Below are 14,419 nucleotides of genomic sequence, written 5' to 3' on the forward strand. Positions count from 1 at the left end.
TGAAACACAACCTTTATTTGAAACAAAAGCTTTATTTAAAAGAAGCCTTACTTGAAGAAAGACTTTGATACAAAACTATTTGAAGGCATTCTGGAGACTCTCACAGATGGGCAAAATAAATTAGATCATATAAGCAATTGGACAGAAGAGATGCTTTATTTGAAAAAGAGAGAGCATGGCTACAACATCTAAAAAGTTGGCAGTGTATATAACTACAAAGAAAAGAGAACTCTTGTGTTAAAGAAATTAATGTGTTACTGACATGGCTCATGGCCTGTGAAGACAAATAACCTTGCCCTATCTTATAAAATACACTCACTGGAATCTTATCGACAGGAGATTCAGTTTCTATTCCGGACACTCTGCCTTAAGATACGAAGCCTTGACATGACCACATCCCAGTCGGCATAAGCTCCTTCTAGATGGCGGGATATCTCAGTTCCTGCTTCATAGCTCCGTCGGCCATGAAGTAAGCGCCAGTTATCAAAGGTAATCACATCACCTAGACAAAATTTTTTTTCAATATGAATATAATTCCGTGTGTAAATGATTTGCTGAGCTAGAAAATGTAAACTGCAAAACAGCATTGCTACTTGGTTCACATCAAGACGCAATATGTTTATTTCTTTACATAAAACTGCGCATTTGCTTTTTCATACAAATCAGGCCCACTGAATGGAGACTGCTTTAGACCTTTTGACATTTGAACTACATAGCTTGGGGGGCCCTTTTAGACACTTTTTATAATTCTTACTTAAAGTATTATCTCTGTATAAAACTTTTGAATTGTTCTTCCTGATGGTTACTTATCTCTTACTCAGAAGTGTTTTTTTTTAATTGAAGTATAGTTGATTTATAATATTGTGTTAATTTCTGCTGTACAACAAAGTGATTCAGTTATATATACATTCTTTTTTATATTCTTTTCCATTATGGTTTATTACAGGATATTGAATATAATTCCCTGTGATATATAGTAGGACCTTGTTGTTCATCCATTCTATATATAATAGTTTTCATCTGCTAACCCCAAATGTCCAATCCATCCCTTTCCCCAACCTTCTCCCCATTGACAATCACAAGTCTGTTCTCTATGTCTGTGAGTCTGTTTCATTTGTGTCACAATTTAGATTCCACATATAAGTGATATCATATGGTATTTGTTTTTCTCCTCCTGACTTAAGAAGTATTTATTTCTACTTTAACAGCTTCAAACAATTATAAGGGTAGTGACATTCTTGGTTTGTCTTTCATGTTCCTAGTATTTTATGTACATAATTTCTTTGCCTCATAAAAATCTTAAAAGGAGAGTATTATCTCATATTTTCATACATGAGAAAACTGAAGCTCTGAGCAGTTGAGGCACTTGCCAGGAGACACACTGCCATTGAATGGTGAAGCTTGAATTCCAACTCCTATTTTGGGGGTATTTTTCTCCCATGGTATTTCCATTTTACATGTTGCTGCTCTTAAACTCAACTTGGTGTTGACTTCATAGCAGCGGATTTATGGAGATTTCTAGTATTATCTTATTATACCAAAGATCAATTCAAAAAATAATCACACATGAAAAGTATCTTCCACTTGGCCCAATCAGCAGGAGGGAGAAATTATGCTTTTTATTTTAGATATCAAAAGCCTCAAGTTTGATGTCACTTTATTGAGTAGAGATGGTCCAGACAAACCATAGTGCTTTCTGCTCCTTTATCCAAGTGTCTGGAATACTTCAAGTACTACTTTATTTCAGGTAGCACCATGTTTACCAGGTCAAATAAGAGTAATGAGTAAACCCTACTCATGTACTTTAGAGTGAGGCTCATGGAGATAATTTTATGTATTTGCCAAGATAGAAGAATTAAGTACAGGTTTCAGTTTGTATTGATTGGCTATCAAAATAGAAAATATAAGTCATCAGTCTTCATATCAGACATGAGATTTTATTTGGTCTGTAGCTTGTCTTTCAATATTTATTCTTTAGGTTAGAGGTTATTAAATTTTGGTGTGCTTAAGGATTACCTAGGGACTTATTAAAATAAGTATTTTAAAGTCTGGAGAGTCAATTTAGAGGAAGGGTAGGGGCCAGGAGTCTGCTATTTAAGCAAGTTGGCTGCTCACCAAGACTCTGTTGTTAGTGTTCCACATGCCATGTTTGAGAAACACTGCTCTAGATATTGTGCTAAATGGTTAAGGTTGAAGAAAATCCATTCTTTCAGTTGTCTGAGAAAATGTGTTCACTGACCTGGGTTCATCTTGAAAGTAAACTTGAATTCTTTACAATTCATGAGGTCAACAAACTCCTTCAGAGCAGCATAAAAAGGCTGAACTCTTTCAACAGGTACGTCAAATATTGTGTCTCTAGTTGCATTATTGAAGTTGATGCGAGCCACTTGGCCTTTATCGTCTAATCTATTTTTCAAAGAGAAAAAGTTAAAATATAGAAGTCATGAAGTATCTGTTTCCATTTGTAAGGGTCATTTCATCTGGGAAGATATTTCTGAAATACAATACTAAAGAATCCAAACATATGTACAGAAGATATTAAGGTTATCTGTGGTACAATGTACTCATTTGTTTTTTTCACATATTCATTTAGCAAGAATTTTTTGAAATCCTACTACATAAGTGCCAGAATTGATTCAAATTAATTTAAAATAAATGTTTCTGAGAAATTCCAGCTAAAATTTGTTTGTTTAGAAAATAAATTCATTCTTTATTCTTTAAAACAGTAGCTTTTACATATTAAAATATTTTTGTTACAGTTCATAGGTCAATCACTTTATATGTTTCATCTATGGAAGTTTTAAATATGATTTTACTGGAACAATATGGGTAAGAAAAAATTGTTTTTTAAAAATTGGAAATACTCTGTTCTATTTCAATCCCTAGTTTATAGATGGGGAAACTGAGGCACAGAGAAAGAAGAATCTAGCCTGAGGCACATTCTTTGGATCTTTCCATCTATACTATGTATCTTAGTGCATAGGCTTCTAGAAGACTGATACTGAATGTCATTTAATGTTGTATTCCCAGCAATTAACATAGATCCTGGATATAACAGGCAGTTATTAAATATTTGTTGCATATATAACTTTGTATGTATTTTTTCAGTACATTTAGAGAGTACCAAGGTCTTTTTAGTAACTTGGGAGATCCTAATATTGTGATCTTTATATTCTTTCTTAGAATATAAATCATGATCACGACAATGTAACATAATACTGTTTTCAATGTAACAAATGATAACATTATTTCTAACTTTAAGTTTGCTGGTTATAATTAGTGAGGCATGACCATTTAGACACAGAGACAAAAGGAAGAGACACAATTTTTTTTTAACTTATTCGGAAGGTGAACTTTTCTCCAGTTCTAAAACATCAACCAACTTTACCTTTTCTTTAGGTACAGGAGGGATGGATAAAAACTGAAGGTGGGCAAGGATGGTGACAAAGTGCCAAGAATTACTCCTGGGCCAGCTTAGGAGGTGGTAATGTGAACCAACAGCTGACTGATGGGTCAAACCGAACAGACTGTCACACGTTGCAGGGGTTGGTGACACTGATTTGGGGTCTAGATTACACTTAGCTAGCTGCTCACACAGAGTGAACCATTATCAACAAGCTAGGTTATGGGAGGAAGGATGCAGTGGCCTGTGATACACAAAGTATGGCTATCTGGGCTCCCGTGCTTTGTGCCTCAGATTAATAGTCAATCCTCTGAGCCAATGGCAAGTGTAATGATAAACTCTAAGAAATACTGATTAGCAGCAACTCTTTGCTTATTGAATAGTGACTGAAAACTACCTATTGAACCATATAGGGAAAGAATGTAAGAAAGGAACAGGTTTTCAGAAAAGGCTCTTAGAACTTGAATTTATATATATTGATAAAATACAAATATGACTGAATAGGCAGTGAAGGGCCCTCCCCTGTTGCCCCATCTTCTCCACATAGATAAAGGATATTCTGTGGCCTGCAGGTTGTGGCTTTATGAACAAAGAATCAAGGAAGAGGTCAGTCAGCAGAAGAGACTGTGGACCTCTGGGTTTGAGGGGTACAAAGGGCAGTGCTTGGCCTTTCAATTGCCCCATTAGTGTTCATACTGCTGGTTTCAGACCCCTTTCACAGTTTCTGAGGGCATTTTGCCTTTTCATCTTATCTTTAAAATTCGAGCCTGACTGCTCCTGACCCACATTCCCTCCTCTCCCCCTGTATTATTTTCTGTACATATACCAATGACACCCTTTGTGTCATCCTCCTTGACACTGACAAATTTGTCACATCTTTGAAACTTCTTGGGGTCTTCCATCCCAGCCACTCTGGTGATGTTTTTTTGTCCCACTAATGCCGTAATTCTTGCATGGGAATGGTTATGCTAGTTATGAGCTCTCTCTTTTGGAGTCCAGGTATGTATCCTCACATATCTTTAAAGGAACTTCGTGATTCATGAATCTCATGAAATCAGAATTGTGTGCCCCATGGTACATTGTATTAAGTTTTCATTTCCCAGAGTTCACACATGTGGGCAAAAATAAGCAATTTCTCTGTGTGTACATGTGTGTAACACAGCCTCTGTCTCTTTTCACCTGGTATCTACTTTCTATATGAGAAAATAAGAAACACATTTTTTATTTAACATTCTCAGTAATGACCTGAGGAGAAATAGAAAGTAAATTTAGTTTTGAGGTCTAGAGATGTTATCCTGAGGATTGAAGAATGTTAGGGGAGATGAGTGGCTGGCATCTTGAAGATCAACCTAAAATGCAAAATTGAATCTTAGTAAGCAGGATATTTTGTGTGCAAAAACAGAATGAAAGGAAGGTCTTGATGCAGGATTATATGCTGAGGAAGGGTGAAAAACCCCCAAAGATAAGGAATAACCAGCTATGTATTAGCTATGCATAAAAGACAAGCATTTAAACAGAAACAAACAACATGGTGACTGCAAATTAGTAAAAGCAAAACGTCATCAGTGATGTCAATAAAAGAACCCAAGGAAAAGACTGTAGAATCATCTTCTACAATCCAAGTGGATGCTGTGGATATGACTCATTAGTTAAAATATTATTTCTCATTGAGAGATGTGATGTGAATTTGTTGTGAGAATATCACTATGGTCTTGCCCACCACATCACATTTTATGCAAGAAAAATTTATTTCAGACTTTAAAAGCATCTCAAATCTTGCAAACGGATTATGTTCCCTCCTTGCTTTGGTCTTTAGAAACTCAGAGCTGAAATTAAAATCTATCACCAGTAAATGTGTTGGATTATGAAAATTATGGCTAGCTAAAATTTATTCTGCCCTTTCTGATCCAGGCACTTTGACAGGGCTGTCTGTATATTCTCTCTCTAATTCCCACTATAATTGTTATGTAGTAAGTATTAATATCACTTTTTCTTTTTTCTTTTTAACTGACAATTACTCCTTTTCGTGGCTTAGCAAGAATAAGTCACTTGACCAACAACTCACAGACAACAAGAGGAGTTGTGTTCATGTGACTGAATTTTTAACCAGTAGGATGCAACACTATAGCTTAATCTCACTATTATTTTCGTCCTAGTTACTTTGTTTTTTATTGTACTGCATGATACTTAACTTTCTCAGCAGCCTCCAAGATCTTTTTGTATTAGATAGGACATAAGCATCTCAAAAGACTTAAAAGATTTAACCACCAGGAAAATTAACCCAAACACTCAGGGGACCGAGGCCCTTGATTAACTGAAAACTCACTTTGTTTCATCTCCTGTTGTTAAAAATACATTTTAAGTGAATTAATGTTAACCACTTGATATTCTCTATGGATATTCCTGAGACCTTGATAATGGCCAAATTCTAGAATGTTATTGCAAAAAATAACAAAAGCAAATTATGATGATAGATATTCAGTTAATCTCACTCAAGGAGACCTTCAAGATGGCGGAAGAGTAAGACGTGGAGATCACCTTCCTCCCCACAAATACATCAGAAATACATCTACACGTGGAACAACTCCTACAGATCACCTACTGAACACTGACAGAAGACCTCAGACCTCCCAAAAGGCAAGAAACTCCCCACGTACCTGGGTAGGGCAAAAGAAAAAAGAAATAACAGAGATAAAAGGATAGGGATGGGACCTGCACCAGTGGGAGGGAACCCTGAAGGAGGAAAGGTTTCCACACACTAGGAAGCCCCTTCACGGGCGGAGACTGCGGGTGGCGGAGGGGGGAAGCTTCGGAGCCACGGAGGAGAGCGCAGCAACAGGAGTGCAGAGGGCAAAGTAGAGAGATTTCCGCACGGAGGATCGGTGCCAACCGGCACTCACCAGCCCGAGAGGCTTGTCTGCTCACCCGCCGGGGCGGACGGGGCTGGGAGCTGAGGCTTGGGCTTCTGTCGGTGTGCAGGGAGAGGACTGGCAGCGTGAACACAGCCTGAAGGGGTTAGTGCGCCACGGCTAGCCGGGAGGGAGTCTGGGAAAAAGTCTGGAGCTGCCAAAGAGGGAAGAGACCTTTTCTTGCCTCTTTGTTTCCTGGTGCGTGAGGAGAGGGGATTAAGAGTGCTGCTTAAAGGAGCTCCAGAGACGGGCGCAAGCTGCGGCTGAAAGAGCGGACCCCAGAGACGGGCGTGGGATGCTGGGGCTGCTGCTGCCGCCGCCAAGAGGCCTGTGTGTGAGCGCAGGTCACTGCCCATGCCCCCTTTCCGGGGAGCCTGTGCAGCCCATCACTGCCAGGGTCCTGGGATCCAGGGACAGCTTCCCCGGGAGAATGCATGGCACGCCTCAGGCTGGTGCAACGTCACGCCGGCCTCTGCCACCGCAGGATATTCCCGCATCTGTACCCCTCCCTCACTCCGGCCTGAGTGAGCCAGAGCCCCCGAATCAGAAGCTCCTTTAACCCCGTCCTGTCTGAGCGAAGAACAGATGCCCTCAGGTGACCTACACGTGGAGGCGGGGCCAAATCCAAAGCTGAACCCCGGGAGCTGTGCGAACAAAGAAGAGAAAGGGAAATCTCTCCCAGCAGCCTCAAGAGCAGTGGATTAAATATCCACAAACAACGTGATGTACCCTGCATCTCTGGAATACCTGAATAGACAACGAATCATCCAAAATTGAGGCAGTGGACTTTGGGAGCAATGATATATATATATATATATATATATATATATATATATATATATATATATATATATATACACACACACACACACACACACACACACACACACACATATATATATATATGTATATATATATATATATATATATACACATATATATATATTTTTTTTTCCTTTTTCTCTCTCTGTGACTGTGTATGTGTATGCTTCTGTGTGTGATTTTGTCTTATAGCTTTGATTTGACCATTTGTCCTAGCTTCTGTCTGTCCATTTTTTTTTTTAGTATAGTTTTTAGCAGTTGTTATCATTGGTATATTTGTTTTTTCATTTGGTTGCTCTCTTCTTTCTTTTTCTTTCTTTTTTTGTTACTTTTTAATTATTTAATTTTTAATGATTATTTCTTATTTTAATAGCTTTATTTTATTTTATTTATTTTATTCCTATCTTTCTTTCTTTTTTCCTTCCTTTTCTTTTGAGCCGAGAAGGTGGGAGAGCTGAGGTCAGGACACTGGTCCACTAGAGAACTCCTGGCTCCACGTAATATCAAACGGCGAAAGCTCTCCCAGAGATCTCCATCTCATCATTGAGACCCAGCTCCATTCAACAAACAGCAAGCTACAGTCCTGGATATCCTATGCCAAAAAGTAGAAAGACAGGAACACAACCTCACCCATTAGCAGTGAGGCTGCCTAAAATCATAATAAGGTCACAGACACCCCAAAACACACCACTGGATGTGGACCTGCCCACCAGAAAGACAAATCCAGCCTCAACCACCAGAACACAGGCACTAGTCCCTTCCACCAGGAAGCCTACACAACCCACTGAGCCAACCCTAGCCACTGGGGGCAGACACCACAAACAATAAGAGCTATGAACCTGCAGCCTGCGAAAAGGAAACCACAAACACAGTAAGTTAAGCAAAATGAGAAGACAAAGAAACACACAACAGATGGAGGAGTAAGATAAAAAGCCACCAGACCAAACAAATGAAGAGGAAATAGGCAGTCTACCTGAAAAAGAATTCAGAGTATTGATAATAAAGATGATCCAAAATCTTGGAAATAGAATGGAGAAAATAGAAGAAACATTTAACAAGGACCTAGAAGAACTAAAGAGCAAACAAACAATGATGAACAACACAATAAATGAAATTAAAAATTCTCTAGAAAGAAACGGTAGCAGAATAACCTAGGCAGAAGAATGGATAACTGATCTGGAAGATAAAATAGGGGAAAAAACTACTGCAGAGCAGAATAAAGACAAAAGAATAAAAACAATTGAGGACAGTCCCAGAGACCTCTGGGACAACAATAAACTCACCAACATTCGAATTATAGGGGTCCCAGAAGAAGAAGAGAAAAAGAAAAGGATTGAGAAAATATTTGAAGAGATTATAGTTGAAAACTACCCTAATATGGGAAAGGAAATAGTTAATTAAGTCCAGAAAGCACAGAGAGTCAAATACAGGATAAATCCAAGCAGAAACATGCCAAGACACATACTAATCAAACTATCAAAAATTAAATACAAAGAAAAAACACTAAAAGCAGCAAGGGAAAAACAACAAATAACCTACAAAGGAATCCCCATCAGGTTAACAGCTGATCCTTCAGCAGAAACACTGCAAGCCTGAAGGAAGTGGCAGGACATATTTAAAGTGATGAAAGGGAAAACCTACAACCAAGGTTACTCTACCCGGCAAGGATCTCATTCAGATTTGACAGAGAAATTAAAACATTTACAGACAAGCAAAAGCTAAGAGAATTCAACACCACCAAACCAGCTTTACAACAAATGCTAAAGGAACTTCTCTAGGAAGGAAACACAAGAGAAGGAAAAGACCTACAATAACAAACCTAAATGAATTAAGAAAATGGTACTAGGAACATACATATTGATAATTACCTTAAATGTAAATGGATTAAATGCTCCAACCAAAAGACAGACTGGCTGAATGGATACAAAAACAAGGCCTGTATATATGCTGTCTACAGGAGACACACTTCAGACCTAGGGACACATACAGACTGAAAGTGAGGGGATGGAAAAAAATATTCCATGCATATGGAAATCAAAAGTAAGCTGGAGTAGCAATTCTCATATCAGACAAAATAGACTTTAAAATAAAGACTATTACAAGAGACAAAGAAGGACACTACGTAATGATCAAGAGATCAAGCCAAGAAGAAGTTATAACAATTGTAAATATTTATGCACCCAACAAAGGAGCACCTCAATATATAAGGCAAATGCTAATAGCAACAAAAGGGTAAATTGACAGTATCAGAATCATAGTAGGGGACATTAACACCCCACTTTCATAAATGGACAGATGATCTAAAATAAAAATAAATAAGGAAACACAAGCTTTAAATGATACATTAAACAAGATTCACTTAATTGATATTTATAAGACATTCCATCACAAAATAATAGCATACACTTTCTTTTCAAGTGCTCAAGGAACATTCTCCATGATACATCATAACTTAGGTCACAAATCAAGCCTTGGTATATAAGAAAATTGAAATCATATCAAGTATCATTTCCAACCACAATGCTATGAGACTAGATATCAATTACAGGAAAAAAATCTGTAAAATATACAAACACATGGAGATTAAACAATACACTACTAAATAACCAAGAGATCACTGAAGAAAACAAAGAGGAAATCAAAAAATAGAAACAAATGACAATGAAAAAACAACGACCCAAAACCCATGGGATGCAGCAAAAGCAGTTCTAAGAGGGAAGTTTATAGCAATACAGTCCTACCACAAGAAACAAAAAACATCTCAAATTAACAGCCTAACCTTACATTTAAAGCAATTAGAGAAATAAGAGCAAAAAACTCTCAAAGTTAGCAGAAGGAAAGAAATAATAAAAATCAGATCTGCAAGAAATGAAAAAGAAATGAAGAAAACAGTAACAAACATCAATAAAACTAAAAGCTGGTTCTTTGAGAAGATAAACAAAATTGATAAACCATTAGGCGGACTCAAGAGAAAAAAAGGGAGAAGAGTCAAATCAATGGAATTAGAAAAGAAAAAGGAGAAGTAACAACTGACACTGCAGAAATACAAAGGATCATGAGAGATTACTACAAGAAATTGTATGCCAATAAAATGGACAGCCTAGAAGAAATGGACAAATTCTTAGAAAAGCACAACTTTCAGGGACTGAACCAGGAAGAAATAGAAAATATAAACAGACCAATCACAAGCAATGAAATTGAGACAGTGATTAAAAATCTTCCAACACACAAAGCCAAGGACCAGATGGCTTCACAGGCGAAAGCTATCATTTAGAGAAGAACTAACATCTATCCTTCTCAAACTCTTCCAAAATATAGCAGAGGGAGGAACACTCCCACACTCATTCTACGAGGCCACCATCACCGTGATACCAAAACCAGGCAAGGATGTCACAAAGAAAGAAAACTACAGGCCAATATCACTGATGAACATTGATGCAAAAATCCTCAACAAAATACTAGCAAACAGAATCCAACAGCACATTAAAAGGATCATGCAACATGATCAAGTGGGGTTTATCCCAGGAATGCAAGGATTCTTCAATATATGCAAATCAATCAATGTGATAAACCATATTAACAAACTGAAGGAGAAAATCCATATGATCATCTCAATAGAGGGAGAAAAATCTTTCAACACAATTCAATACCCATTTATGATAAAAACCCTCCAGCAAGTAGGCATAGAGGAACTTACCTCAACATAATAAAGGCCATATATGACAAACTCACAACCAACATCATTCTCAATGGTGAAAAACTGAAATCATTTCCACTAAGATCAGGAAGAAGATAAGGTTGCCCACTCTCACTACTATTATTCAACATAGTTTTGAAGTTTTAGCAACAGCAATCAGAGAAGAAAAAGAAATAAAAGGAATCTAAACTGGAAAAGAAGAAGTAAAGTTGTCACTGTTTGCAGATGACATGATACCATACATAGAGAATCCTAAAGATGGTACCAGAAAACTAGTAAAAGTAATCAATGAATTTGGTAAAATAGCAGGATACAAAATTAATGCACAGAAATCTCTTGCATTCCTATACACTAATGATGAAAAATCTGAAAGAGAAATTAAGGAAACACTCCCATTTACCATTGCAACTAAAAGAATAAAATACCTGGAATAAACCTACCTAAGGAGACAAAAGACCTGTATGCAGAAAACTATAAGACACTGATGAAAGAAATTAAAGATGGTACAAACAGATGGAGAGATATACCATATTCTTGGATTGGAAGAATCAAAGTTGTGAAAATGACTATACTATGCAAAGAAATCTACAGATTCAGTGCAATCCCTATCAAATTACCAATGGCATTTTTCACAGAACTAGAACAAAAAATTTCACAATTTGTATGGAAACACAAAAGACTCTGAATAGACAAAACAATACTGAAAAAGAAAAGCGGAGCTGGAGGAATCAGGCTCCCTGACTTCAGACTATAGTACAAAGTTACAGTCATCAAGAGAGTATGGTACTGGCACAAAAACAGAAATATAGATCAATGGAACAGGATAGGAAGCCCAGAGATAAACCCATGCACATATGGTCACCTTATTTTTGATAAAGCAGGCAAGAATATAAAATGGAGAAAAGACACCCTCTTTAATAATTGGTGCTGGGAAAACTGGACAGCTATGTGTAAAAGAATTAAATTAGAACATTCCCTACACCATACAGAAAAATACACTCAAAATGGATGAAAAACCTAAATGTAAGGCTAGACACTGTAAAACTGTTAGAGGAAAACATAGGCAGAACACTCTATGACATAAATCACAGCAAGATCCTTTTGGAACCACCTCCTAGAGAAATGGGAATGAAAACAAAAATAAACAAATGGGACCTAATGAAACTTAAAAGCTTTTGCACAGCAAAGGAAACCATAAACAAGAAGAAAAGACAACCGTCAGAATGGGAGAATATATTTGCAAACGAAGCAACTAACAAAGGATTAATCTCCAAGATATACAAGCAGCTCAGGCAGCTCAATATCGAAAAAACAAACAACCCAATCCAAAAATGTGCAGAAGACCTAAATAGACTTTTCTCCGAAGAAGATATATGGATTGCCCACAAACATATGAAAGGATGCTCTACATCACAAATCATTAGAGAAATGCAAATCAAAACTATAATGAGTTATCACTTCACACCAGTCAGAATGGCCATCATCAAAAAATCTACAAACAATAAACGCTGGAGTGGGTGTGGAGAAAAGGGAACCCTCTTGTGCTGTTGGTGGGAATGTAAATTGATACAGTCACTATGGAGAACAGTATGGAGGTTCCTTAAAAAACTAAAACTAGAACTACCATATGACCCAGCAATCCCACTACTGGGCATATACCCTGAGAAAACCATAATTCAAAAAGAGTCATGTACCACAATGTTCATTGCAGCTCTATTTACAATAGCTGGGACATGGAATCAACCTAAGTGTCCACTGACAGATGAATAGATAAAGAAGTTGTGGCCATATATACAATGGAATATTAGTCAGCCATAAAAAGAAACAAAACTGAGTTATTTGTAGTGAGGTGGATGGATCTAGAGTCTGTCATACAGAGTGAAGTAAGTCAGAAAGAGAAAAACAAATACCATATGCTAACACATATATATGGAATCTAAAAAAAAAAAGTTTCTGAAGAACCTAGGGGCAGGACAGGAATAAAGATGAAGACGTAGACAATGGACTTGAGGACACGAGAAGGGGGAAGGGTAAGCTGGGACGAAGTGAGAGAGTGGCATGGGCTTATATATACTACCAAATGTAAAATAGATAGCTAGTGGGAAGCAGCTGCATAGTACATGTAGATCAGCTTGGTGCTTTGTGACCACGTAGAGGGGTGGGTTAGGGAGGGAGGGAGGGAGGAAGATGCAAGAGGGAGGAGATACGGGGATATATGTATATGTATAGCTGATTCACTTTGTAATAAAGCAGAAACTAATACACCATTGTAAAACAATTATACTCCAGTAAAGGTGTTAAAAAAAAAATCTCACTCAATAGCTAAGCATTTTTTTCTTTTCATTTTTGTTTTTTTCCCTCTCTTCTCTAACCCTGAAGAGTCTGCAACAATATTGTGTCACAACAAAATGGTAATTTGCCATGGGGTTTTAAGGTAACTTTTTTTTTTTTTTTTTTTTTTTTTTTGCAGTACGCAGGCCTCTCCCGTTGTGGAGCACAGGCTCCGGACACGCAGGCTCAGCGGCCATGGCTCACGGGCCCAGCCGCTCCACGGCATATGGGATCCTCCCGGACCGGGGCACGAACCCGTATCCCCTGCATCGGCAGGCGGACTCTCAACCACTGCGCCACCAGGGAGGCCCAAGGTAACTTTTTTTTAATTGTTGTATTTAGCCCATATATATTTAATGTCATTATTGATAAGGTCATGTTTAAATCTACAATCTTACCATTTATTTTCTCTTTTTTTTCTTGAATTTTATTATATTTCATTTTTTATAAAGCAGGTTCTTATTAGTTATCCATCTTATACATATTAGTTTATGTATGTCAATCCCAATACCCAAATTCATCCCACCCCCACCCCCCTTGCTTTTCCCTCTTTTTGTCCATACGTTTGTTTTCTACATCTGTGTCTCATTTCTGCATTGCAAACTGGTTCAACTGTACCATTTATTTAGATTCCACATATATGCTTTAATATATGATATTTGTTTTTCTCTTTCTGACTAATTTCACTCTGTGCAAAAGCTTTTAAGTTTCATTTGTTCCCATTTTTTAATTTTTGTTTTTATTTCCATTACTCCAGTGGGTGGGTCAGAAAATATCTTGCTGTGATTTATGTCAAAGAGTGTTCTTCCTATGTTTTCCTCAAAGTGTTTTATAGTGTCTGGTTTTACATTTTGGTCTTTAATCCATTTTGAGCTTATCTTTGTGTATGGTGTTAGGGAGTGTTCCAATTTCATTCTTTTACATGTAGCTGTCCAGTTTTCCCAGCACCACTTATTGAAGAGACTCTCTTTTCTCCATTATATTTCCTTGCCTCCTTTGTCATAGTTTAGTTGAGCATAGGTGCGTGGGTTTACCTCTTGGATCTCTATCTTGTTCCATTGATCCATATTTCTGTTTTTGTGCCAGTACCATACTGTCTTGATTACTACAGCTTTGTAGTAAAGTCTCAAGTCAGCGAGTCTGATTCCTCCAGCTCTGTTTATTTCCCTAAGTACTGCTTTGGCTATTCGGGTCATTTGTGTCTCCATACAAATTTTAAGATTTTTTGTTTGAGTTCTGTAAAAAAAATACCATTGG

At 37.4% G+C, this 14,419-nt stretch overlaps 1 protein-coding gene across 1 annotated transcript in view; it reads right to left on the minus strand.

The window, feature by feature from the left end:
* Positions 1–341: 341 nt before the first annotated feature.
* The window catches only part of BBOX1 (gamma-butyrobetaine hydroxylase 1), a 70,082-nt gene continuing 56,004 nt past the window's right edge, over positions 342–14,419 (minus strand). Inside the window, exons 6-7 of the mRNA XM_060104955.1 lie at positions 2,240–2,406; positions 342–502 (exon numbers count right to left, since the gene is read on the minus strand). Of these exons, the coding sequence (XP_059960938.1) occupies positions 342–502; positions 2,240–2,406 (328 nt within the window). The remainder of the gene's footprint in view (positions 503–2,239; positions 2,407–14,419) is intronic.

This window comes from Mesoplodon densirostris, chromosome 7 (assembly GCF_025265405.1).
Source record: "Mesoplodon densirostris isolate mMesDen1 chromosome 7, mMesDen1 primary haplotype, whole genome shotgun sequence".
Classification (NCBI taxonomy): domain Eukaryota; kingdom Metazoa; phylum Chordata; class Mammalia; order Artiodactyla; family Ziphiidae; genus Mesoplodon; species Mesoplodon densirostris.